The following is a 27688-nucleotide window of genomic DNA, read 5'->3' as shown; positions in this document are numbered from 1 at the left end:
TCCGTTAGCGCTCGTTTAGTCTCAGTCTGAATCGTTATCCTCTCAGGAGCATTTCTTTACCCATCATGCCTTGCAGCGACTGCAGCAGCAGCGAGCGGTGTGCGTGTGTGTGTGTGCGCGTGTGTGTGTGCATGTGCGTGTGTGTGCGCGTGTGCGTGTGCGTGTGCGTGCGTGTGTGTGTGTGTGTGTGATGATAGCGAGGCAGAAAGAGCCGTCGCTTGATGTAAATGAGCATCAATAGATCGCACACACACCAGCTGAGCTCTGCAGCATCACAGGGACCCCTAATCTGAACCTGAGTCTAGACCTGAACACTGAACCAGGTCTGACTGTGCATTCATGTGTCGGAATAATCTGAAAAAAAAATTCATGTGAACGATCCCTGAAGTTGGAACAACAACATCTGAGGAAATTTGGGTGTACGAGTTGCCGAGGTTAGAAACGTTTGGTTAATGGTGAAAAATCACTTATTGCATACATTTTTTTTCTAAGTTGTCATACGGACGCTGCTGTCGTTCCCAAATTGATTGACAGGTTGGTTTTTTTTAACACTAAAAGCAAAAAGAGCTCATTTAGAAATTATGATCAGCTGTTGAACACAAAATGTTTATCATCTATAACTCATTGAAGATGGCGTCATCATGGCCAATAATCAGAGTGCATTATGGTAAAAAAATATAAAATCAGACGTGTTCTGAGTCCTGTGAGCCGGCCCTCTGCCGTCTGTCCTGTAACCTGAGGACACGTCTACACTGAACAACGGTCTGGATCCTGTTTCTCAGACCTCCTCCTCCCCCTACCCACAATCCCCTGGGGCTCAGCGCCTCATAATGAATGCAGCAGTGACATTTGCTGCACCGACCTCCTGCTGACTTCAGATCTGCTGCACCGAGCTGAAAAAAACCTGACAGCAGAGACACAGAGTCACCTGAATAACAAACAGCCTGTGTTTTATTTACTGTCTGAAACAAACAGCAGCGCCTCGTGTCGGCTTCTCTCTCGGACCCGTCGTTTCTGCAGTGAAGGTCGCGCTCAGTGTCAGTCACATGAGCAGCTCTGAAGAGCTCACTGAGCATGTGCAGCCCTGACCCCAAGCTAACGACCTCACTGTGTCACACCTATCGATCGGTTTATTGACTTATTGTACATATTTCTACAAACTGTGCAGTCAGATGTTACACAGCCGCCCTAGAAAAGAATATAACAGTTATTAAAATAGTTATTTTAGTAAAGACAATATAAAAACTAAAATATTTCTCTGTTTACACACAAACCCTCGTTGTTCTGTGCAGAAAAACATCTTGAACTTTATCTGAAGATAATGTGAGATTGTTTTACTACAGAAGTCCCCCCATGCTGAAACTTAACCAGGAGCTTTGAGTTGCCCAAACACAACCATGAAAACATTCACTCTACTTTTTATTTAACAAGCGTAATATGTCAGTTTATGTTCAATATCTACACAATATACCAAATACCAAAGCAGTACAGGTGGTACATTATAATTACTAGTATTGATAGCGATATTAGTTTATTGTTAAATGTGCAGTGGATACACAAAGAAATTCTTATCTTGTTTCACCTCCCAGATGCTGCAAACACACTTAAAAGAGATAACAACTAATATAAATATATAAAGTACAGATCATGATGAAAGTAATGGGACTAATAATAACATGGGAGCAGCAGGAAGCCCGCAACCACAGATCCAGAGCCCACAGATCCAGAGCCATCCTGCAGAAAGCAACAGAAGAAGAGAGGGACGAGAAAGCACAAGACTATGGTAAAGGGAAGAAGTCGAATTAGTAACATGCTGTAATGGGATGAGGTTGGTAGAGATGAGGAGGAAGAGGAGCTCAGTGCATCATGGGAAGAACCCCGGCAGTATAGGGCTATAGCAGCATAACTAAGGTTCAGGACTCACCAGAGCCAGCCCTAACTATAACAATAAAAACATACAGTGTACTTTGTTTCCTTCAACAGCCAGTACTGTCATTATGTACTGATACTGGGTTCAAATTAAAACACACAGAACAGACTAACGTGTAGCTCTAAAACATCAAAGAGGTTAAACACACGTTTAGTTTAAAGTCTCTCGCTGTTTGTGTTCGGACGAGTGGAAAGTGTGACGAGTTGTCAGACTGATTCAGGATCAGATGAGTGGAGGCTGGAAACAGCCGCAGGAGAAACTTAGATAACATGTTATCTAACAGCTGGACTGAGCTTCCTGTCGGGCCGCTCTTAACAGAACTCATCAGGAGGAGGAGGAGGAGGAGGAGGAGCTCTGGTTCAAGTCTGGTTTCAAACCTTCAGTTTCTCCCCTCGTTTCCCAAAAGTATAAGTAAGAGAAACGACCTGGAAGCTGTTTAGTGATGAACCTTCAGAAGTGCTGCATTTGAGTTCAGCAGAGGTTTTGTGCCCTTCAGCGAGGATCTATAGGTGGGATCGATTTGTTCGTCGCGGTGCATTCATGCTGTGTCTGCAGAATGGGAAGAACTTATTCTGATGTCTTCACAGATTAATACAAGGAGTTAGCCCTGCTGCTAACCGTGTAGCTTCTTTTGTTGTTTGTAAATGTGTTACTGAGTGAAACCAGATACAAACAAAGAAACAAACAAACAAAAGGTTGTTTCTGTGATTGTCTCCGTGTTCATGCTGGTTTTGGTTTTGGTGCAGCTGCCGGCGGTTTGCAGCCGTTCTGCAGCTCCTTCGGTTAAAACAATGTTTGGTGAACGCAGCTTCTGACTGTGTGAAGGCAGGTGAGGGTAATAACACCTCCTCCACCTCTGTGCTCCTCCTGCAGGAGGCGCTGCAGAGTGTGAAGATGGCCAAAGCCGTGGCTTCCTATGACCAGCTGGCCCACCAGGTGGAGGCGCTCCGGAAGGAGAACTCCCACCTGAGGAGGGAGCTGGAGGACAACTCCAACCACCTGTCCAAACTGGAGACCGAGACCACCGGCATGAAGGTCAGTCTGGATACACCAACCCCCAAGACCACCACACTCAATACTGCCAACACCACCGACACACAGTTAAAGGACCAAACCGCTGCTTATTTTTCAACATATAAATATATATAATTTGTCTGTGAATGAAAATACAGGCAAAGCTGAGCAAAAACACTCATTTGTAATCAGGCATTTTGTCTCCTTTAACATTTTAACTCTTTAATGGGGTGGTGATGGAGCAGTGGATAAGACATGCCTTTGGTGGAAGAGACCCGGGTTCGAATCCACTGTGAATCCCTGAGCAAGACACTTTTACCCCTGTTGCTCCAGAGGCGTGCGACCTCTTACATATATAGCAACTGTAAGTCGCTTTGAATAAAAGCGTCAGCTAAATGAATAAATATAAAAAACAGGTCGTAATTTAAAACCTCAAATGTCCAAAATCAACTATATTTAGAAAATAATCAATAAACAAACCGAGAGACAGAAACCTGTCAGATCAGGCTAAGACCCAAATCCTGCTGGAGATAAATCCCATCAGCTGCACACACACAAACACACATGTACGTGTACACATGCATGTGACTACACACACACACACACACACTCACGTGTCCAGATGCTCAGTGCAGCTGGATTATCAGACTGAGCTCAGCCGGTCTGATTAGAATCAGGATCTCTGACACACAAACAGAAGAGAGAGGAGAGCTAATGCTGGTTCACCTGCAGCAGGTGAGTCTGCAGGGGTTAAATCAGGAGGAGGAAGCTCGAACACGAAGGAGAATCTTCTGATCACGTTTGTTTGGGATGTGGTGATTTTTTATCTGCTGCTTGTGGGTTTGACCTGTTTCATGGGATTATTATCTTCTGTGTTTGCTGAAACACTAGCAAAAGCGGAACATCAGAGCGAAGACAGCAGGACTGAGGAGGTTAAGATCTGGTGCAGCTAAATATTTATCTGTGTCTGAGTTCATGTGCTCATAGCAGCGGGGACGGAGACAGACATGCAGCTACTGCTGACAACAAGACATGTTGTCCTGAGGTGGAGTTTTCATTCTGCAAATACACAGAGGTGGATGAAGTATTCACATCCTTTACTTAAGTTAAAGTACTAATACTTCACTGTAAAAATACTGTTACAAGCTCATAATCAGTACAAGTACTCAAAGCAGAAAGAAAAACTCCCCTGTGACTGTTGTACTCATTATAAATGATTTTATTGTTATTACTCAGGCGTTCACGTAAAAGCAGGATTTACTGCTGTAGTTTTTGAGGTGGAACTGTTTTATATCAGACTGCAATTATAGTATTTATTTATTTTTTTCATTCTGGATCAATTTGCTGATTATTTTCTCCAGTAATCAACTGTAGAAATTCTGAAAAGTGTGAGAAATGTTGTCCCAGTTACTCAGAGCCCAAAGTGACTCCTTCATGACGCTTGTTCTGTCAGTCCAAACCTTAAAATTATTAAAAATACATTTTAATGGGGTGGTGATGGCGCAATGGATAAGACACATGCCTTTGGTGCGGGAGACCCGGGTTCAATTCCCACTGTGACACATCCACCCTCGTTGCTCCAGAGGCGTGCGACCTCTGACAGTTGTGAACCATGAAATGTTTGTAATGTTCAAATGTTTTCATGAGTATAAGTGATTTATTGTTTTAGTTTTTTTGTTATCGCAGTATTTGTATGAGAAGTATGAGAAGAATTTTGTAGAATTTCACTCTTCTTGGTATCGACTACTACATTTCTGGAATTGTGACATCCCTAGTCTGTACACACCTTCAGTCTGGCCGGTCTCCTGGGACCAGTTCACCTTGGAAGACCTCCTCCTCCCCCAGCTACACCTGGGTGGTGCTTCTCTTCTGTGATACCTGTTTTCACACTGCAAAAATGTTTCTGTCTCTGAATCTCCGGTTGTTCCTCCTCTTCTGACGCAGGAGGTGTTGAAGCAGCTGCAGAGTAAACTGGAGCAGGAGGCGGGAACGCTGGCCTCGTCCGGGAGGAGCGACGTGCTGCACCAACTCAAAGGTCTGGATCCTTTTTCTCCAGAGTCACACGAGTTTAATGTTTACAGTCTGATTCTGCTCGACTCTGCTGGTCTGAGCCTCCGCTGGGACCGATCATCATTCACAGAGAAATTAATCGACTCAATCAGTTAACCTGATTGGCTGCAGCTGGCTCTGCCTCGTTATGACTCCGTCCAATTAAAAAAGCTAATTCATGCCAATTAGTTTGTCTGGATGGGAATTAAATTGACTCCAATTAAGTTTAACAGCAGACATGTTTGTAGAAAACAGTTCAGTTCTGTCTGTCAGAAGAAATTATGGATAACAGATAGATGGTAGGAGGGAAGGAAGAAAGGAAAGACGGAAAGGAAAGGATGGAAGGGAAGATGCAAAGAAAGGAGGAGAGAGAGGAAGGAAGAGAATCAAAGGAAGGAAGGATAGAAGAAAAGGATGGGAGGGAAGGAAGGAAGCTAGATAAAGAGGATGGGATGGAGAAAAGAAGGAAAGGAAGAGCGAGAGTGAGTGAAAGGAAAGAAACAAACAAATAAACAGAAGAAAGAATGAAATAAAAGAAGAAAGGATGGAAGGAGAAGGGAAGATGGAAAGAAAGGAAGGTAAAACAAAAGGAAGGTAAAAGAAAAGGGGAAGGAAGGAAGAGAGGGAGGTGAGAAGAGAAGGTAGTAAGGAAGAAAGAAAAAAGGAGGGAAAGAAGGAAGAAGTTAAGGAAGAGAGAAAGAGTTGGTGGGTGGAAGGACAGGAAGGAAGAAGGAAGGAAGACATACAATAAACAAACATACATAAAAAGAGCGATGGGTGGATGATGGATGGGTTTGATTAATCATATTTATTGGTCCTCCTCCTCCCTCAGAGCTCCACATGGACCTCACCAACTACTACGAACTCAAACACCAACCTCACAACCTGAGGCTGCTTACAGACAGCATGGGAGGGGCGAGGCTAACAGGTGTTGGTGGAGGGGTGGAGCTAGATGCTTGTCTGGCTTTGCCTCCTTCCTCCTGCTCCTCCTCCTCGGCGGCAGGCAGAGCAAGAAGTCCGCTGAGAGCGTCATCACGTATGAGCGCAGCATCTGGTGGCGAGGCCGCCGCCGTAATGATACCCCATCACTTCCTGGACGGAGCCCCACCCAAAACAGCTGTGATTAGCGGTGCGGATGGTCGACAGAGCGATCATCACCTGGAGGAGCTGTACAAGGAGAGGTCAGCTGATTGTTTTAGTTCTCCTGGAGATGGTGTGAGGGTTGGGTGGTGTGAGGGTTGCTGTGGGTGTCGTGAGGATAAGTTTGGTTGGGTGGCGTGAGGATTGGGTGGTTGGGTGGCGTGAGGATTGGGTGGTTGGTTGGGTGGCGTGAGAATTGGGTGGCGTGAGGATTGGGTGGTTGGGTGGCGTGAGGATTGGGTGGCGTGAGGGTTGCTGTGGGTGTCGTGAGGATAAGTTTGGTTGGGTGGCGTGAGGATTGGGTGGGTGGTTGGGTGGCGTGAGGATTGGGTGGGTGGTTGGGTGGCGTGAGGATTGGGTGGGTGGTTGGTTGGGTGGCGTGAGAATTGCTTTGGGTGGCGTGAGGATTGCTTGGTTGGGTGGCGTGATGATTGGGTGGTTGGTTGGGTGGCGTGAGAATTTCTTTGGGTGACGTGAGGATAAGTTTGGTTGGGTGGCGTGAGGATTGGGTGGCGTGAGGATTGGGTGGTTGGGTGGCGTGAGGATTGGGTGGGTGGTTGATTGGGTGGGGTGAGAATTGCTTTGGGTGGCGTGAGGATAAGTTTGGTTAGGTGATGTGAGGATTGGGTGGTTGGTTGGGTGGCGTGACGTGAGAATTGCTTTGGGTGGCATGAGGATAAGTTTGGTTGGGTAGCGTGAGGATTGGGTGGTTGGGTGGCGTGAGGATTGGGTGGCGTGAGGATTGGGTGGCTGGGTGGCGTGAGGATTGGGTGGCTGGGTGGCGTGAGGATTGGGTGGCTGGGTGGCGTGAGGATTGGGTGGCTGGGTGGCGTGAGGATTGGGTGGTTGGGTGGCGTGAGGATTGGGTGGTTGGGTGGCGTGAGGATTGGGTGGTTGGTTGGTTGGGTGGCGTGAGGATTGCTTTGGGTGGCGTGAGGATAAGTTTGGTTAGGTGATGTGAGGATTGGGTGGTTGGTTGGGAGACGTGAGAATTGCTTTGGGTGGTATGAGGATAAGTTTGGTTGGGTGGCGTGAGGATTGGGTGGTTGGTTGGGTGGCGTGAGGATAAGTTTGGTTAGGTGATGTGAGGATTGGGTGGTTGGTTGGGAGACGTGAGAATTGCTTTGGGTGGCATGAGGATAAGTTTGGTTGGGTGGCGTGAGGATTGGGTGGTTGGGTGGCGTGAGGATAAGTTTGGTTGGGTGGCGTGAGGATAAGTTTGGTTGGGTGGCGTGAGGATTGGGTGGCGTGAGGATTGGGTGGTTGGGTGGCGTGAGGATTGGGTGGCGTGAGGATTGGGTGGCGTGAGGATTGGGTGGCTGGGTGGCGTGAGGATTGGGTGGTTGGGTGGCGTGAGGATTGGGTGGTTGGGTGGCGTGAGGATTGGGTGGTTGGTTGGTTGGGTGGCGTGAGGATTGCTTTGGGTGGCGTGAGGATAAGTTTGGTTAGGTGATGTGAGGATTGGGTGGTTGGTTGGGAGACGTGAGAATTGCTTTGGGTGGTATGAGGATAAGTTTGGTTGGGTGGCGTGAGGATTGGGTGGTTGGTTGGGTGGCGTGAGGATTGGGTGGTTGGTTGGGTGGCGTGAGGATTGGGTGGTTGGTTGGGTGGCGTGAGGATAAGTTTGGTTAGGTGATGTGAGGATTGGGTGGTCTGTTGGGAGACGTGAGAATTGCTTTGGGTGGCATGAGGATAAGTTTGGTTGGGTGGCGTGAGGATTGGGTGGTTGGGTGGCGTGAGGATAAGTTTGGTTAGGTGATGTGAGGATTGCTTTGGGTGGCATGAGGATAAGTTTGGTTGGGTGGCGTGAGGATTGGGTGGTTGGTTGGGTGGTGTGAGGATTGGGTGGTTGGTTGGGTGGCGTGAGGATTGGGTGGTTGGTTGGGTGGCGTGAGGATAAGTTTGGTTGGGTGGCGTGAGGATTGGGTGGTTGGTTGGGTGGCGTGAGGATTGGGTGGTTGGTTGGGTGGCGTGAGGATTGGGTGGTTGGTTGGGTGGCGTGAGGATAAGTTTGGTTGGGTGGCGTGAGGATAAGTTTGGTTGGGTGGCGTGAGGATTGGGTGGTTGGTTGGGTGGCGTGAGGATTGGGTGGTTGGGTGGCGTGAGGATAAGTTTGGTTGGGTGGCGTGAGGATAAGTTTGGTTGGGTGGCGTGAGGATTGGGTGGCGTGAGGATTGGTTGAACAGTGATATCTAACAGACTGTGTGTGACCGACTGTAGGAACCTCCTGCTGGGGGAGATCGACCGCGAGGAGAGGGAGCGCTGCTGGTACTTCAGCCAGCTGGAGGCGCTGTCACAGAGACTGAACCAGCTGCCTCGCATTGACACGGTGACTATACACACACACACACACACACACACACACACACACACACTGCCTGTGTGTTGATCAAAGATGGGAACTCGAGTCCGACTTAAGTCGCACAGGCAGTGACTTCAGACTCGACTCAGAATCGAGGTGCGGGATTCGTGAACAATGTCTACTTTAGGAAATTTCTGATGAGCGTGCCGTTATTCCCTCCCTGCGTTACCTATAACCTGCCTACGTAACACGTAGTATCAGCTGTGCGCGGCCGCTTGTGAGAGAGGACAACAAACAGCGGCAGCTGCTGAGCCGAACATCATAAATTTTGGCTTTAAAACTTCATACAACAAGACCCAAACAAAGAAACGCTGAACGCAACATTTAGGTTAGTAACCTGAGGTTAGTGAACATGTTTAGCTCAGCATTGACCATCTGACGTTAGCTTGCTTCTTGCTTCAGCTACGACCTACGGGAGGTTTAAGATGAATGAGCGTTTGTTTACCTGCCAAACTTCATTTACGTCCCGCTGGCTGCCATCACGTTAATTATTACAGTCGGCTGCAAACAGTTTACAGGTTTATTGTTGATCATGTAACGTCACAGTTTTATTTAGTTATAACGTTACACTGGGTTTGACAGTCTGCAGGGTGTGTTGACTTACAGTAGTTAATAAGCCATTAATAATAAGTCATTAATTGCATTGCACATCACATGGTTGTGCTCTGTAAGTTAAAAACAGGTTACAGTTACAGAATCCCTTTATAGCTCTGCAGTTTTATAAGCAGCCTGGATTGAACGCAGCAGCTGACACAACATTCATTATAACCACCAGAGACTTGAGACTTGAACTCAGTGACCTGTGAGCATCTCTGGTGTTGGTAATTCAATTTACTATAGATGAAGTACAATTTTAGATAACTTTACTTGAGTATTTTAATTTAATGCCACTTTCTACTTCCACCACATCTCAAAATTGTACTTTTTACTAACTTTGCAGATTAAAATGAATAATATATAATCAGTAAATCTATAATGATTTATTATTACAGGTTGACTATAATCCAATAATATAATAACCATCATTAAACCAATCATTCTGAAATGGGCCATTCTGCATAATGAGTGCTTGAATTAATATTATTATGACCTATATTATGCCCTGACCTTTGTGTGTTTGTGTTGTAGTTTTCTCTGCAGATGGATCTGATTCGGCAGCAGCTGGAGTTTGAAGCCCAGCAAGTTCAGTCTGTGATGGAGGAACGCTTCGGCACCAGCGATGAGGTGGTTCAGAGGACACAGGTGAGACTGACGGCTGCTGCTGCTCCAAATAATATCGATTCATCTTATTAAATTATTACACAGTTGAGTTGTTGTTGATGGTTTACAGTACACACATCTGGTTGGTAACACAGCACATCTGGATGAGTCTGAACTGTGTGTGTGTTTCAGATCCGTGTTGCTCGTCTGGAGCAGCTGGAGAAGGAGCTGCAGGAGGCCCGAGGGAGTCAGGAGAGCCAGCTACAGGTCAGACATATGCATTAACACACAGCACAGATCACTGAGTCACTCTGATTTTATTAAAGCAGGTTCATCTGTGTTTCCTGCATCAGAACATTTTCCAAAGTGAATTCAGTCTTTTAGTGTCAGAGGTATCTTGGACTCGTTTAGATCTGAAGGTGGACTTACAGACGGTGCGTTACATCAGGTCCTCGTGGCAGCTTTCAGTATGTGCACATAACTGCTATGTTAAGTTCATACTCAACAATCCTCGTGATTCAACCAATGCAAACCATTTCAAGATACCACAGCGGGTCCAATCAGCGCCTCTGTCAGACCAACCAGTACAAACAAAACTGATGCGACTCACTTATGAATCCTCACAGTAACTTAATCCACCGATCGATTATATTCCAACAAAAATGGTCTTGTTACGCTGTCAAAGGTCCAGATGATCAAATCCAGTAAAAATATTTAGTCCAAAACACATTATTCCATCAGTAAATCCCCAGGGACGGCTGCCGCATCGCTTCAGATCTGCAGACGTGGCTCGTTTGTCATTATAACCGTAATAACTCCAATTTGAATGTAAACAACTACGATGGCTTGTATTCAATTTAGCCGCTGAACTCTGACCTTTCGAGTGACACCAAATCCGACCCAATAGGAGCTCACATGTCCCTTTCACAGCCTACAACAGCCAACGAGAACCCGCGCTGTGAGGAAGCGCCATTCTGAAAATGACGATATCCAGCCTTAAGTAGGAAGTTCATAATCTACCAGCAAAAAACACGTCTGCGTCGAGCTGCCGGCTGATAGGAGCGATGCCAAGGGGCGGGGCTGTTTTAGAAAAAAAAAGGGAAGAGATACACTCAAAACCTGTGGAAAACTGTCATTTTCATGGTATTGGTATGAAATTTAAACTTGTTCTAGGTAAGGCTTTATGCTGCGGCCCTACAGTGTTTCCCAGCTATAGTTGTCTGCATTCATTTGTTAGTACAACCCATAACCCACAACATTTTCAAGTGGAAACAAAAAATATAATAGTTTTAGTGTGTTTAAACTTATATTAATCAATTCCAGTAACTCTTACAGTGATTCTGACGTTTGGGTTAGACACTGCAGACTGTTATCGTTCAGAGAAGCCCGACCAGGCAGATACTCCAGATGGTTCAAGAACTACATTCAATTTACTTTGGATCTGCCTTGAAGAGGCATTTTGCATGAATTGTACAGGAATGGTAAGAGGTTAAGAGCAGGGACACACGATTTGAGCGTGACGACTGAAGGGGCCAAGTTGGACCGGGTCTGTTCCAGTCTGGCTCAGTTAGTGTTGACTGTCAGCAGATATTGACGTCACTTGTAACACACAAGTGGGCGAGACGTACTTGTAAACAAACTGCTTTACCTGAAGGTAGCCATCCAGGGTCTCGCCAGACTCTCAGCCGTTTACTTCCTTTTTTTCGGTCTTTTCAGCTCAGATGTGGCTGCGGATAAACAAGCTGCTGGTTGGGCGTCCATGTTTGTTTTGGTACAAGAACACGTGTCAGTTGCCGTTCTTGTGGGATTTGCGGCGGCGTCTACCTGCAGTGGATTTACTCAGTCGTCAGGTTTCCTGCCTGACTGTCAAACACTAAAACATCTTTATGTTACCTTATGTTTGTCTTTGTAGCTTTCAGTTGTTCGTCTTCCACTTTGTCCAAAGCTTAAGGCATAAACTCCAGCAGTGAATCTTTTGAAGTCCCATCATGTCCAAAAATAAATCAACATATCTATATATTAATACATATAAATCAGTGTCCACAGTTAACTTTTAAAAATGTAAAAATAATCATTATAGCAGCAGACAGCGCATATCACTCACTGACTCTGTTAAAGCAGGTTCATCAGTGTTTTGTTCTCGGCATCAGAACACTTTCCAAAGAGACAGAACTGATCCACTACAGAATTCAGTCTTTAAGTTTCAGAGGTATCTTGGACTTTTTTAGATCTGAAAGTGGACTTACAGATTACATCAGTTTAGGGCAGGACAGCAAGCCGTCCAGACAGCTGAGCTCTGAGTGGACCGAGAGCCAAAATGGAGGACGCTATCGTAGATGTGTGTCACCGCTGAGTTGTATTAAAGCTCCTCGGTCCACAACAGAGACCCCCCCACCCCGACCGCTGGGTTCCACTGGTTCACTCCAGCAGTCGTTCCCAGTCTAACTCTACCTGACACAGTGACACCGAGCCGTCGTAGGCCCAGACCCAGAAACCCGGGTACAGAGGCTCAGTGAAGGTGGAGGTGAAGGTGTGAAGGTGGACCATGGTGTCCCGAGAGACGCAGTAGAAGGACAGAGAGCCTGCATACCAGTCCAGGTAAACCCCGACTCTGTGGGTGAAGGGTCGGGGTGAGGAGGACCTGAACCTTTTCTTATCGTGGCACGGTGTGTAGCTTCCTTCTGAACACTCCAGACTCCAAGACCGCTTGTTGTGTCCTAGCAGACAGCTCGCCGTGTCTCCGTCTCTGGAGATGCTGTTGTAGGTGATGCCTACGTCGGCGCCGCCACTCCACACCACCTCCCAGTACACCGAGTCCAGCAGCGCTTCCCTGCACAGGACCTGAGGACAACGCTCAAACCGCTCCGAGTGGCCCGCGGGTCGACGTTCTGACCACACTCGAGTCGCCCTCCTGTTACAGTCAGTCAGATGGAGCTCTGAGTTGGCGGTGTTAGGGTCAAAGGTCAAATAGCAGGCAACTGAGGGACGAAACAAGGTACACGATTAATCAGTTGATCAATTAATTTTGCTATTTGAAGGTAGCTGAAGTTTTTATTTAAACATTTGCTTTTTGCCCTGGTGGCCCTGATCTCGTCCTTTTTGCGTGTTAGCTTTGCAGCAGCAACTGTAGCAACAGTTTGCTAACATACAACAGTGGCGTGGAGTGGGGGAGGTTTTGGGAGAAGCCAAGTGAGAGGGGATGTCCTTTTTGGAGGGCAATTATCTAATGCGTTGTGCTATTACAGTGCAGGGTAGAATTTTACACAAAATTGAATCAAACTTTAAAGACGCGCACTGTCTGTTATCAATACACACGCTGAAAAACTCATTTACCGGGACGTTCTCTCTCTCTCACTCACTCACTCACTCAGTCTCTCTCTCTCTCTCTCTCTCTCTCTCTCTCTCTCTCTCTCTCTCTCTCTCTCTCTCTCTCTCTCTCTCCCCTTCACCCCCAACCGGTCGAGGCAGATGGCCGCCCACCCTGAGCCATGGTTCTGCTCGAGGTTTCTGCCTCTTAAAGGAAGTTTTTCCTTGCCTCTGTCGCCTAGTGCTGCTCTTGGTGGGAACTGTTGGGCTTCTGTAAATAACATCATAGAGTATGGTCTAGACCTGCTCTTTTATGAAAAGCGCTGTGAGATAACTGTTGTTGTGATTTGGCGCTATATAAATAAAATTGAATTGAATTCTGTGCTGAGTGGAAAGATGTCTGATCAACATTAAGGTTTTTTTTTTTACCTTCTGCGCTGCAGGACCATAATGTAATATGATGTCCTGGAACTAAATGTGCACTCAAGAGGTAAATCTAAACCAAAGTACGGCTCCCTACAGTTCTGCTGTTTGTATTTGACCAAGCAAGGATGACTATAATATCCACACAGAACAGGATTAATAGACTGTTAACTTAATAATACAATAAATAATAATAAATTCTTGTGATAATGGAACTAAAATCCAGATTAGTAACCATGATGACTCTGTGGTCTCAGTAAATGTTATAACTCTATGCAGATGATACTGTAAAGTTTAATATGTGAAGCAGAAAAATAGAAAGTCTTTGAGCTTACAGTTTTTCACCGACCACAAGTCTCCTCCAGATCGATACCTGCAACAGCAGAAATAACCACAACATCATATAGCTGCACGACGTATAACATTTTACTTTTAGATTTCACTGTGTTACCCTCTCTCCCTGTGGTTCGACTCACCTCGTGTCGTCTTTATTTGGGTCTGTCAGATTAGAGATCCCAGAGGACTCCAAGGGAAGAGACTCTGATGGCTTCTCTTCTTCTTCCTCTTGTATCCTCTGGTCTTCTGCTGACACAACAGAGGAGTTGTCACCCCACTCTTCCCTCTCACATCTCTGCCTGGCTGTAAAGTTCATATACAGTGTAACATGTGACGCACTGTAAAACAATGGGGCAACTCCGTTAAGGCACAACCCAGAAAAAAGATGATTCTGTGCTATTACTGAATAGGAATAGTGTCTGTGTAGGTTCTTAGGCATCCAGGTTTTATTCAAGGAAGGTTAAAATCAAGGGCAGCTGCACTTGGTTGAAGATACTCAAAGACGTTTCGTCTCTAATCCAAGAGACTTCTTCAGTTCTGACTGTTAGGGAAACTCTGGCGGGTCAAGATGATCTATACGTAAAGTGAGAATGCAGATGATGGTCGTTCAGACGTACGATATAACAACCATAACGATTGTGCTTCTGACTGCTGTAACGACAAACAAACCAGCAGTATCCATCATCTTCACAACGACCCTTCAGACGCTACATATCAGAGTTTCCCTACCAGTCGGTCAGAGCTGAAAAAGCCTCTCGGATGAGAGACGAAACGTCTTCGAGTTTCTTAAAAACAAGTCCAGTTGTCCTTGATTTGAACCTTCCTTTGTGAACGGAACAGTATTTTTTTATTTATTCCTACAATATCTGCGCATGGCATCTATCTATCTAGCATGTTTAAGGTTTGTTCTGCGGTTATCTCCGTATTTAAACAAAATCATCTCCTCTCTATGACGGCCGGCTTTTCTCTCGACTGTGGATGTTCAGAGAGCTTTAGATGTGGTCGGACAACACTTCATACAAACTAGATTGTTTAAAGCGACCCACGGCCTTAAGCGTCAGCTCGAAAGAATGTATCCACAGGAAAGTCGTGCAAGTTTAAACATGTTTGTGATAAGACTGAAGAGTAAACATTCATCGTTTATACAGCAGAGATAACAGCAAGTCTGAAACCCTAAATGTGCTTATGACCTGGATTTTACAGAAGAACAGAGCGAACATTCTACAAGTTGTTCTTAGATGTGAAAAACATCAGGATTTATGGGATAATCTGGATTAAAAGAATCAAAGTTATGGGTTTCTCCATAAATATTTAGTTTTACCATGAAAATCATCGAGCCCACCTGCCTGTGATGTAGGACTCATCTCCTCACTGTGCTGTGTTTCAGTCAGTTCGCTGTTGTCTTTCATGTTGTTGTTGTTGATTTTCTCGACGTCCACTGTCTCGTCGTCCTGCTCTGAGAGGTTTCCCCTAAAGACATCGTCCACCTGTCCCTCGCCATTTTCTGAAAATGTCTTTTTACCTCCCTGATTGTTCTCTGTTGTTTGAGAAGTCTGTGAAAGTGGTCCGTCTCTTCTGAACAGACTCAGAGGGTTGAAGGGTTCGTCAGCCCTTTCAGCTTTCAACCCTTTTATCTTCATGGTGTCAGATGTTTCTTCCTTCGCCGTGACGGCCTTGTTGTCTCTCTCCTTTGAAAGACCAATCCTGAAGACGTTAGACAGGTCTTCTTTGAAATGATTGAAGTCCTCTTTGAGAAGGCTCAGACGACTGATCGTCTTCTCCGCTGGCTGACTCGCTTTATGATCTGCAGACTTCGTCTCTTTGTCCTTGGACGAGCTGGAGGTAAAGACGCTGGTCACGTCGTCTTTAAAGTGGCTGAAGTCCTCTTTCAGGAGACCGAGCGCACTGCTGGTAGATTTATTTTCTGCCTGGGTCGATGGGCGGTCTTCATCTTCCGTCTTCGTGTCTTTGTCCCTGAACACTTTCAACACGTCTTCCTTAAACTGGCTGAAGTCCTCTGAGAAAAGACTCAGCGGGTTAATGCTGCTTTTATCCCTCTGACTTGTCTTAACAACGTCTTTCATCATCATGTTTTTGTCCTTTTCGTCCTCAGGGTCAAATTCATTACTCTTGATGTCCTCTTGGAGACGTATTTCGGGCTCTTTCCGGTCATTTTCCTGCGCAGGTTCGTCAACGAGACTCATTTTCTATCGAATTCAGACTCTTTCAGACTTGTTTCATTGTCTTTGACACTGAGACTTAACGTTAATGTTTCTCTTCACCTCTCAGTTCATGTTCAGGCTTGTTTCAGTCTTCACAACAGATAAATCACAGCGTCTCGGATACTTACGGCTGCTCGTTTGAGTCTGATCCTTTGAAAACACCACAAGTGATTAAAAAAACAGAAATCCAGATCTGTGTTCTCAGTCAGAAAGCTCAGTGTTGTGGCTGTAATCTCAGATGCTCTGTGTTTTAAAAAGGACGGTCGGCATTCTTTCATTGGGCTGAACTTGTTTTCTTGATGGACCAGTTTGTCTCCATATTTCACTCTGACAGCTCAGCTGATGATTGGCTGACATGTGCAGGACTTTGGGTTGTTTCTCTGTCGGAGTTCCTCCAGACCGTTGTGAAGAATGGTCCCTTTCAGAGTTACATTATTATATATTTCATATTATTACTGATTCTGACATGGATTTTCAAATATTACAGCTGGTGGAGCACATTTTAAACCATGTTGGATAGTTTAATTAATCACGCAGTAACATATTTATAAAAGAAATTATCTAATCTTGATTTGTTTGTAAAATCTTATTTGTAAAGTAACTAGTAACTATAGGTATTCAATTTTCAATTACATTTTATTTATATAGAGCAAATTCATAACAGAAGTTTTTTCATTGCAGGTCTAGACCGCACTGTTTGTAACAAGTTATATAAATAAGACAATCCTTTACTGATCCCACCAGATCATCATCATGTGTTACAGAAACACAAGGACAAAAGTTAGTTCAGATAAATAGAGAAACTTAAAGAAGTGGTATTATACTCATTTTCAGGTTCAAAATCTTAATTAGGGGTTGTACCAGAACAGGTTTACATGGTTTAATTTTTAAAAAACACCATATTTTTCTCATCCTGCACATTGCTGCAGCTCCTCTTCTCACCCTGTGTGTTGGACGCTCCGCTCTTGAGCTACAGAGTGATGCATCTTGTACAAAATCTTTGTTGGGAGTTGCACATGCGCAGTTCCCAGGTAAGGACTACTAGCCAATCAGAAGCAGAGAAGGGCGGGTCGTAAGAAACAAGGTAGTGTGATCCAAATCAAAGCCGCTTCAGACCGTAACCTAGCAGATGGTAGAAGTTACTCTCAAGTCCACAACATCATTGTTCCACATCTTACAATAAACCACTACAAAAATCACCATATTTCAACTCTATTTTACATAAAAATTGGCCAAACGTTTGCTCCGTAGCTTTCACATCAGGTGTAACATTATAGCTTAACTTTAGCTGTGTTAGCCAACGTTTACAACAACTCCGCTCTTGAACAGTCTGTGAAGTTACATTGCCGTGTTTATTTTAAATATAATTCCCAACCAATAAAGCAAACTTACAGGTTGTGTTTGTGAATTTCCAGAGTTGCATCGTCTTTTAGGACTAAAACGTTGAACTGTTGCCGGTGTTCTGACGATCTCTGCTGACTTGCCGAAAAATGCGACCATAGCGCAAATCGATAGACTCGACTCTACTCTACCTGCTCCGTTTTCCACTGCAGACAGTACCCAGAGATAGTACGCAGCCTGACGTCATAGCGACGCCACACAACGGCCATGACGTAATGTTCAATGCGACACACACACCAGCGACACACACAGCTTTCTCTTTTTTAAGAGAAAGCTTCCTCAGAATGTAAAGACAGATAAGCGGTATGAAAACCTTCCAGCTGTGTTTTCCTCTGCCGTTGTTGCTGCAGCGGTCTGTGTGACGGCGGGAGCAGAGGGCTGGCCGGCCTAGCGCTCCTCCCGTGGGTTGCAGCAGGCTTCCCCCGCCGCCGCCTGTGGAGCTCCTCAACTCCGAAAATATTCAAGCACATTCACGTTACATTTTAGTTTCCCTCAGCTCGCTTGGAACCTCGATGAAGGTGAGGTGATATGAAAAAAAGTACCTGGAAGCAGGTACAGGTGCAACATTTCTACAATGGGCCTCCACTCAGACTAGCTTGGTTTGAGGGCGTGTCTGACCCCGCTAGCCGCTTGGCGAGCTTTATGACTCGTTTGCATTGTGACGTCACAGGGATGAAAGGGAAGCAGCTGGACAACAAACGAGCTGTTTTCAGTTTTTCAGCAGAGTTTTCTGTGGGAGATGGGAACTCACTTTGGGCTTTTTCACTTTGCAAAGCTGTTACAGCACAAAAAAGAGAAATAACTCAATAAAGGAGAGGGGAAAAGCTAAATAGCAGAATACCACCTCTTTAGAAAATGTGTGTTGTTCATGTTGTAAATTAAAATCTCTGTGCACACAACAGATGTAAAAAGGTTAAAACACGTTGATTAAAGCTGCATAAACCACAGAGCAGTCTGTAAACACAACATCTGACACATTATCACCTTTTCTAAGGTTTTAGCGAGCACCAAAGGAAAATCACCAGCACCAAAACAGCATTTCATATCCTGAATGAATGGGTTTAATAATTTATCAAACAACTGTTGCAGAACATAAACATCAGTCCATCCACAGCCGCTGTATTTTACACATGTAGCTGGTGCTGGATTTATAAACCAGCTGCTGCGCTGGTTTGACTGCGCCTGAACGCTACGAAGCTAGCGCTAATGGGAGGGATGACTTCCTGTGAAGTAGTATCAAAACCCTAGTCGGTGTGGTTGGCTGGATGTGCAGCTTTCTTTTCCTTTGAATGAGTCTTTAGGACGTTTAGTGACTTGTTCAACTCCTTTCTTGTATTCTGCTTCTTATTGTCATCTTTTTTTAGAGGAGCTTTGCAGCTCACAACTAGAGGAAAAAGCACTTGCGGAGATCTTTCATTTCAGTTCTTTGAGATTTGTTGATCCAAAGTTAACATAATTATTATCCGTGGTTTACTGTCAACAAATGGATAAAAAATTTAGCTTAAATTCCCTTTCCACAACTCACAGTGGTCACTGAACTATTTAAAAAAATCAGGATGAGGAACGATCTGATTCAAGTTCAAACAATAAAAATAAAATCATCTTGTCAATAACAATAGTAAAATTATTAATTAAATATGGCTTACAGTATTGTGACCCCGCCCCTCCCAAAAGGCCTATTCTGAGCCAGGAAAAACACGTAGCATCAACAGCTGCCTGGGTTCAGATTCAGTGTTTGTGTTTAACAAGCAGCTGAAACTCATTAAATATTCATGAGATGTTTTTTCTTCTGCTGAAATGACTTAGTTAATAATCTCCACACTGTTGAAACAGATCTGTTCAATAGAGTGTGAAACGCTGACACAGTTAAATCAGTCGGGGTCGTCTTCGTGCTGATTGGTGGGGGGAGTGGAGGGGCGGGGCCTGACTTTGCTAAACAATTCATGAGCACAACAGAGATGATTTATTATTTATAGGCTGAACTCAGTGTGACCTTTTTGACCCACAAAACCAAAACGAATCACAAAAAAACATCTTTTTACAGTTTTTAATAATTTTACTTTAATAAATGAATATTATGCATTTAATGAGCTTTAAATTAGAAGACCGTCCATCTGTGGTCACTGATCTGATCACTATCATTACACAGATTCACAGTAAAGTTTTTTTTACCTTTTAACAAATCTACCTAAACTCCATAATCCAAGTCTAAGTTCCCTCTCGGCCGCTACGCTCCTCCAACGAACGCCGCCTGGCTCTGCCATCCCTTCACACAAAGCGACCTCAGTCCCTGTTCTCATCTGTGACACCACGATGGTGGAACGAGCTGCCGCACGCCATCAGAGCAGGGGCGTCCCTCTCTGACTTCAAGAAGCTCCTGAAGAACACTTCCTGTGATAACACCTCTGACCTCTGACATGCACTTCCTGTGCTCTTCTTCTGTCTCCTTACTGTTCTCTGGTATTGATTGCAGTATCCGTTAACTCTTACTTCTTCCCCTGATGCTGGACGTGCTAACAGCTCTTACTAGTATTTGTCAGTCGTAGATCTCATACTTTCAGTGCTTGTAAGTTTTTCCTCAAACGTGAGTCTCAAAACAACATTAAACACGTGTAAAAATTAACATTTATTATTTGCAAACCTAAATTTTAATTTTAGTTTTTTTAAAAGACCTGACTGGAGAGTATTCCAAACAAAGATCTGCATCCAGAATGTAAACTGAGAATAGACCCATAAAATATGATGTGTTATTATAGGTTAAGAAAAGAAGAGACTTTTGATTCACAAGCAGTTTTAAATAAAGTAATTAAAATCTAAGCGAGTGGCTGGTTTCTGTGTGTGAATCTTCTGGTTTAATAAAAATGTTGCTTTGGACCGTGGGAACCGAGTCCTCAGCAGACTAATCAATAATCAGATATCATCCTGACTCTTGCATTTTAACTGGACTGATCTCCTGCGTCCTTCGGGGTTTCTGCACACGAAGGTTCTGGTTCAGTAGAACCTGCAGAAACTCTTCTGATTAAACATGCAGACGACTCTCATCCTCCTCCCGCTCCTCCTTCTCCTCCTCCTCGCTCTCCGGCTCGTTGCTATGCAGAGAAACCAGGTCTTTTCACACCGGCTCTGAGCCGAGCTGTGATTGGCTGTTGCCAGGCTGCAGGGTTGGCACGGAGCGAGCGTGTCTGAGATAAAGAGGGCGAGTCGATCCGTCCTCTCTCTGCTCGGCTTCCCTCTGAGAATAACAAGGAGGCCTGCGGAGACATGAAACCGTCTCCGTCAGGGAGGAACAAAAACTGACGGGCTGTTTTATTCTTAGCGAACACGTGACCTCCTCAAAGGGTCACTTCACAAATCCTCCCCCTCCCCTCTGGTGCTGCCGGGCCCTGCAGGTAGTTCTGGGTTCTGTCTCCAGTTTAGTTTGTGAAATATGACATTTAAAATCTGTTTTTGTGGATAAACTCACACAACAGACAGAACTGCTGGTTTTAAGTGGAGGTCAAATCGACTTGTATAAAACCCAAACCCAGGCGTGAAACAAAAGAACCCGGATCAGAAGGGGACCAGAGGAATGCATTCTCACTAGAGCTGCAACGATTAGTTTCCAAGTATTTTGATAACTGATTAATTGCTTTGAATCCCTTTTTTTTTTACTTGTGAATATTTTCGGGTTTCTTTGCTCCTCTCTGGCAGTAAACTGAATATATTTGGGTTGTGGACACAATAACACATCTGAGGACGTCTCCTCAGGCTTTAGGAAACACTAATCAACATTTTTCTCAATTTTTTGGACCTAACAACTAATCGATTAATCCAGAAAAGATTCGTTAGTTGCAGCCCTAATTCTCTCTCCCAACTCGTCACATATGGACACTTGGTCAAGAACCCTTGGCGTCGCTTTTTAATGCCGTGTAGGGCTCTGTGGTCAAGTTAGCAAGTCCACTTAGAAACGTCGCACTTTGGTTAGGTTCAGGTAAAGATCATCATAACTAAGTTATGTAATTTAAGAGAGATTCCTGTATTAGATTCCTTGCATGATCCATAACCACTGCAGCACTGCCTGAAACTGCGCTCAAAAATGCATTAAATAAATGAATAAATCGACGCTGACTTTTTGTTTCACACGGAAAACAAACACAGGCTTTCGCAATGTCTGGGTTTTCTGATTACCTTTCTGAAGCTCGGATTAGCTGGAGCTTCCGTCTGACCCACAGATCTGCATCTTTGAGAAAAGTATGGGAAGAAACTGTCTTTGCTCCCTGGACTTATTCTGACTCTCTGTCCCTGAAGTCTAGACTGAACTGGGAAAAGGGGGCGTTTAAGAACAACTTGGAATCAGTCACCTGGACCATCAGGTGGATTAAATGACCTGGAGCAGATCTTTTGACTGATTCATATTGACCCAGATTGATTCCTGATGTTGACGTCCGACGAATCCTGATGAATATTTTTGATATCTCATGATACCGTAACTTATTTTCATTGTAAATTGTTCCATTTTTCTATGTGTGCAACCCTGTTAATCGTGCTGCTGCACGTCTCGGCCGGGACGCAGAGACTTTTCCTGCTTAAATAAAGACGACAAAATTTTTAATAAATGAATGACAGGACTAGTTTTTATGTTCACGTTTCTCTTGATATGCGGCTGCACACACGTGTTTGTATTTAAATCATCTGCGGGACATTATATATGAAGAATGTTTGATGTGTTGCTGATTTAATGCGTCTGAATAATCCTACGATTCATGTAAACACAGTATTCATTCATTCGCAGGACTGATTCTGGAATGATCTGCTTTGCGGGGGCTACCGCAGCTATATAACACACTCTCTCTTCTAAATGGAGATTTCTTGTGAATGATTGTGGGGTCGTCAGCAGGAACTAGTGAACATGGACTCGTTGGTATTCGTCCTGCAGGAACGTGCTCAGCAGAATGTGTCCGGTAGCTGTAGAGGTCTCTGCCGCAGAAGCCGATGGATGAATCAGTGTTCAGGGTTTCTGTCGGCTGCGTCTCGTCTCCTCTCGCCTGGCGTCCATTTTGTCGTCATGTGTGCAGCTGGCTGTGTTTTTAATGGAGGAGGTTTGGATCAGAGCCACAAAATCAGTCCGTGAGATGCACAGGAAGAAGAAAGATATTCAGGTTTCCTTTTGTTACACACACACATGCACAACGGCTTCATTTGGATTCAGACTGAAATCCTCAGAGGGTCGTATCAAAGCCTTCCTCCCCCCTTTCATCATCCCGTTACCACGGCAACGCCTCGGGATGGGATGTGTGTGTGAGCCAGAGACTCTGCAGACAAAGAGGAGAGCTGTGTGTGTGAGAGAGCAGTGAAATGATCGAAAACTCTCTGTTTTTTGCTTCTTAAATCTGTCAGGCTGAATTTCAGGAGGGGGGGGGGGGGGGTCCTTTAGTGAAGACGTGAAACAACATGGAGTCTGTGATATTCACTATTTCCTCAGTGGAAACATCAAAGGTTACAAAACACACACAAAATAATAATTAATCTATTATAAAAGGGTTTGTGGATATATTTGTGGTGTATATTGTATAAATGTGTACGCAACATTAACATTAACCTGTTTATAATTCTTTAATTATTATTGTGTGTGTGTGTTCGTAACCTTTGATGTTTCCACTGAGGGAAATAGTGAAAATCACAGACTCCATGTTGTTTCTGTGTTTCAATCATAATGTGTATTTAAAAAGTGGGCGTGGCCGCCGTGACGTCCCCCATTGGTTTGCAGACTACAGTTTTGAGGCCTCTTTTTAGAACCAGATGTGACCATATTTGGACGAGAGGGTGGAGCTAGCTAGCTTGGTTAGCAAGGTGCATCTTTAGTTCACATTAGCTGTGATATTAGCTGGGATAAACATTTAAAACAAAACGTACTTCCTGAAAAATGAGCGGCCTACTCCTGATGAGCTTTTTCAACAGCGCTGGTTAAACATACACAGAGCAGCGGGTACAAGTCGCCTCTATTCTTATTGACAAATTGCCATGGTAGCGACTTGTCAATCAGCTTGTAGCCCCGCCCTAAAGCCTCCCCTGCTTCCTGGTCTCTGTTCCTCTAAATGGGACCATAATTTACTAAATAACATCATGCTGTGTTGAAGAAGACTTGAAACTAGCGACTGAGACCAGAAACTCATCAGGAAAGTGTTTACTGAGGGAATAAATCAGCTGACAAGTAGAAACAGTTTCTTTCTGCAGCCGCTGGAGTCGCCCCCTGCTGGCTGCTGGAGAGGACGCAGGTTTAAGGCTCTTCAGCGCTGGCTTCAGCTGTGAGATCCGGAGGTTCCCGCTTCGTTTTTTATTTTCTAATTTATATCCATTAGCTCCTGTTTGTTGTAATTGTTTAATCACACACCTGATGCAGAATCCCTGACTTTGTGCAAGTGTACCTAGAAGAATTGATCTTGTTTTGAATGCAAAGGGTGGCCACTCAAATATTGATTTGATTCAGATTTTTCTTCTGTTCACTCATTTTAAAATTTGTTAATTTATTAATATAATATTTTAACATGTCTGTTTTTGAAAACATTCTTATTTTACAGCATTTTTCCACGTCTGCCTAAAACCTTTAACTAAACCTATAACCTTTATTTCTCTCTAATATTTTCTGACTTTAGGATCAGAAGATTATTAAAATGAAGAAATATTGTCAAATGTTGGCAACAAGAATCAACATTTATCACTTCAAATGTAAACTCCTAAACGTAAAAAGCTGGAATATTTTGCAAATAAAAATGCATATTTATGGGTTAGATTCAATACTTGTGTCTTCACTGTTACTCAAAATCTTTTGTGCTACTGTAACCCCTAAAAATAATAGAACAGTTAAACAGTTAATAAATCTTTAAAAACACCCGTTTACAGTCTTTCATCCAACTGGAGGATTAAATAGATGAAATGAAAAGTTATTATCTGTGTGTTTATAAAATACAAAAATTCTTCAGCCTGAAAACACTCAGCGAAAACATAAATAGGTCAGCGTTGTTTCCGTCCTCTTCTCTGGCAGTCGGCCCAGAGTTTGGGACCTCTCTAATATTCTCCAATACAGAAAACAACTTCTACACCAACTGCAGTTTATATCGCAGGATTTGTATGAATTGACCTTATTTCAGATTTTAGGTTAAATTATAATTATACAGGCACAGAATAATAACCTTTTTTTTACCAGAGTTTCCTTGATTTGTATATTTTTAATTTCACATGACGTACTTTATTTTATACAGCAACATTTCAACAAGACAAATAAAAATCAGACAATTAAAATATTACAAGAATAAAACAGGATAGGTATAAGATACAGACAATGATGATGATAACAATAATAATAAAGTTTTGGAAATAAAACTGTGCTAACATTAATAAAACCTCTTTGAGATGTGATTTAACAGATTCTGCAGATTTAAATCCTCACTGATGCAACATTCATGTTTCTGTTGTTTTTCTGCTTTTTTACCTACATGTTTTTCTTTTTTGTCCTCGTTTCTAGATAAATCTGTATAAAATAGTGTAGTACACGTGAATGTCTGAAATCGGTTAATTGATCTGTCTGCAGTGATGTTACACCTGCTACACGGTGAGTCTCTGAGCTTCTGATGCAGTCGGATCATCACTGCCAGGCGTCAGAGACTCTGCTCGGTGATGTGTTTAAATCTCTCCCCCTCATCTTCTTCCTCTCTCTCTCTCTGTGCAGCTATCTGGAGCAGAGAAGCCCCCTGCTGGAGAGCCGGAGAACAACACGTCGTCAGCTGCTGCAGCAGGAACGGACGCTCCTGCAGACGGAGGCAGCAAGGTGACACATCCTGCACCACCCGGGGTGAACGAGGGCTTAATACAGACATTCTGCAGCTTTACAGAGAAAAGCAGATCAATCCATTTACTCAAGTACTGTACCAAAGTACCATTTTGAGGTACTTGTACTTTACTTGAGTATTTCTATTTTCTACTCTGCCACATTTCAGACGGACGTATCGTACTTTTTACTGCACTACAACGATTTGATAACTTTAGTAACTTTGCAGATTCAGATTAATAATATAAAACATTATCAAACAAATAAAAATAACACTTTCTTGATCCCTTGGTGAAATTCAGAAGCGACCCAGCAGAATATAAGTCAGCAAAAATGGGCCAAATAAGGTTGGAGCTTTATGGCACAATTACTGATCTTGAATTGTTGCTACAACAATAGTTGACATGTAAAAATAGTTTTGATTGGTCTGAGATGTCATCACGTAGATTTCTCTCATCGGGTGATAAAGCTATTATAAGTAACCTCACCAACAAAGTTATATGTTTATGAAAGATGTTTTGCCAGGCTCTTTCAAATGAAAATATTCATTTTAGGTACTAGCGAGCCAAAACGGGCCACTCAAGAAATTGAGGTTCAAAGGTGTGTGATCAATCTGTTCACTTGTTAATGCATTTTTCAATTAAATATTTGTTCAACTTTTTATTGCATGAAATGTATTTAAATGTTAGTTTCCTGGAAAAATGTAGATGATTTCAGTTAAAATTACTTTACATTATCCTAAACAACATGCTGATACTCAAACTATCATAAAGACAAAACAATTAGACTTTTTCAAATGTTTATACGAATAAATATTTTTTTACAAATAAAGATTATTATTATTATTATTATTATTTTAAAAAGAGTAAGATCCTTTTGTTTAACCAGAAACAGTCTCTCTAGCGCTCTTGTCAAAGCCACCAGACTGTGTTGATAAAAGCAGTAACTTTAGCTCACAGAACCCGGGATTGCTGATGTACCGCTGCCTCGGTCGGGTAGATTGTTTGTGTTATTGTGAGACTTAAAAACACCAAAGTGACACAATAACACAAACTGATATGTCGAGGCAGCGGTACACCAAACGGGTAAAATTCCTCTTTTTGTCAATGGAGTCTGGTGGCTTTGACGAGCGATATAGAGACTGTTTCTGGTTCAACAAAAAGGGTCTAACTCGTTAAAAAAAAGATGTCAGTAGGAATCCTTTCCATGAGGCTGTCAGACACCTGTAATAACAGTCTGAGCCTGAGCTCTTTACTGGACGTACTTTGACGGTACTTGTACTTTACTTGAGTACAAGTACTGTTGAGGATTACATTGCTGCCCTGTTTCACTGCAGCAGACTGGTTTCAAATAATGTTCTCTGAGTTGAACAGACGTTGACCTCCCCTCCCTTCAGGTGGAGATGGTGTTCTGGCTGCTCTCCATGCTCGCTAACAGAGATAAGGAGGAGATGTCTCGGACGCTGCTGGCTCTGTCCAGCTCTCAGGACAGCTGCATCGCCATGAGAAAGTCCGGCTGCGTCCCCCTGCTGGTCCAGATCCTGCACGAGGCCCCGGTTGGCGGCGCCCCCGGGGAGACGGGCGGTACGACGACAGGCTGCAGCCGAGATGCCAAATCCAGAGCCAGCGCCGCCCTCCACAACATCATCTACTCCCAGCAGGACGAGGGCCAGGCCCGCCGGGAGATGAGGGTGCTGCACATGCTGGAGCAGATCCGGACCTACTGTGACAGCGGCTGGGACTGGATCGAGAGCCACGCAGGGACACCTTCACCCGGAGGAACCAAAACCACCGGTGAGTCAAGCGCCCTCTAAACCTGAAGGAACCAGTCCCTCAGGTTCCTTCTACACCTAGAGCCTAAACCACTCCTGAGCCGTGCAAAGAAACCTGACCTTCTGGTTTTTGTCCTCTGCAGACATCCCTGAGCCAGTTGACCCTCAGATCTGTCAGGCCATGTGCGCCATCATGAAGCTTTCCTTCGAAGAGGAGTACCGACGCGCCATGAATGAATTAGGTTTGTGAAACACTTCAAAGTCTTCTGGTTTTCCCAACATCAGAGACACATTTATCTGTAAGAGTTTCATGTTTTCCTCCAGGTGGTCTGCAGGTGGTGGCGGATCTGATCCACCTGGACCAGGACATGTACGGCATGCAGAACGACCCCATCAACATGGCGCTGCGCCGCTACGCAGGGATGGCAGTGACTAACCTCACCTTCGGAGACGTCGTCAACAAGGTGAACAGAGACGCACGACGCTATGAACAGTCAGACGTGGATCAGGGACAGCAGGGCTCTGATACAAAGGTGTATCACTACCTGTAGCCCCGCCCACAGGAGATAAAATAACCTTTAGTGAGCTCAAAGGATCCCAGCAGCAAAAGAAAGTCTGAAAACATAATTTAATTTCATTAGGATGAGAGAAGTAAACCAAAAGCATCTCCACTGATCTTCTACAAGAATAGAAGTACTTTATACACCTAAAATAATTATACACCTAAAAC

At 44.1% G+C, this 27688-nt stretch overlaps 2 protein-coding genes across 4 annotated transcripts; one reads left to right on the top strand and one right to left on the bottom strand.

Annotated features, from left to right (window-relative positions):
* Window positions 1-2790: 2790 nt before the first annotated feature.
* Window positions 2791-27524, top strand: LOC119889419 (adenomatous polyposis coli protein 2-like). The gene is made up of 10 exons (XM_038700352.1): window positions 2791-2965; window positions 4889-4979; window positions 5826-6174; window positions 8354-8462; window positions 9624-9737; window positions 9888-9962; window positions 25089-25187; window positions 26584-26980; window positions 27102-27200; window positions 27283-27524. Exons 1-10 carry the CDS (start codon window positions 2825-2827, stop codon window positions 27507-27509), a joined length of 1701 nt encoding a protein of 566 aa, XP_038556280.1. The 5' UTR covers window positions 2791-2824; the 3' UTR covers window positions 27510-27524.
* On the bottom strand, window positions 9199-16224 carry LOC119889421 (stonustoxin subunit alpha-like). 3 transcript variants are annotated; one of them, XR_005442051.1, is made up of 5 exons: window positions 15103-16224; window positions 13901-14063; window positions 13760-13797; window positions 11344-12673; window positions 9199-10775 (listed from the first exon to the last, which is right to left on the bottom strand). XR_005442051.1 is itself a non-coding variant. In XM_038700353.1 (4 exons), exons 1-4 carry the CDS (start codon window positions 15962-15964, stop codon window positions 12114-12116), a joined length of 1623 nt encoding a protein of 540 aa, XP_038556281.1. In that variant the 5' UTR covers window positions 15965-16224; the 3' UTR covers window positions 9199-12113. The 3 variants fall into 3 exon arrangements, 2 of the variants coding, with proteins under 2 accessions (XP_038556281.1, XP_038556282.1); XM_038700353.1 differs by having other exon boundaries at window positions 9199-12673; XM_038700354.1 differs by having other exon boundaries at window positions 9199-12673; window positions 13901-14006.
* Window positions 27525-27688: the final 164 nt, after the last annotated feature.

This window comes from Micropterus salmoides, unplaced genomic scaffold (genome assembly GCF_014851395.1).
Source record: "Micropterus salmoides isolate LMB-PRFRI ecotype aquatic unplaced genomic scaffold, ASM1485139v1 Ms_hic_scaffold_5, whole genome shotgun sequence".
In the NCBI taxonomy this organism is placed as follows: Eukaryota; Metazoa; Chordata; class Actinopteri; order Centrarchiformes; family Centrarchidae; genus Micropterus; species Micropterus salmoides.
The sequence above is the reverse complement of the archived record's forward strand: the minus strand, read 5'-3'. Positions and strand labels throughout refer to the sequence as shown.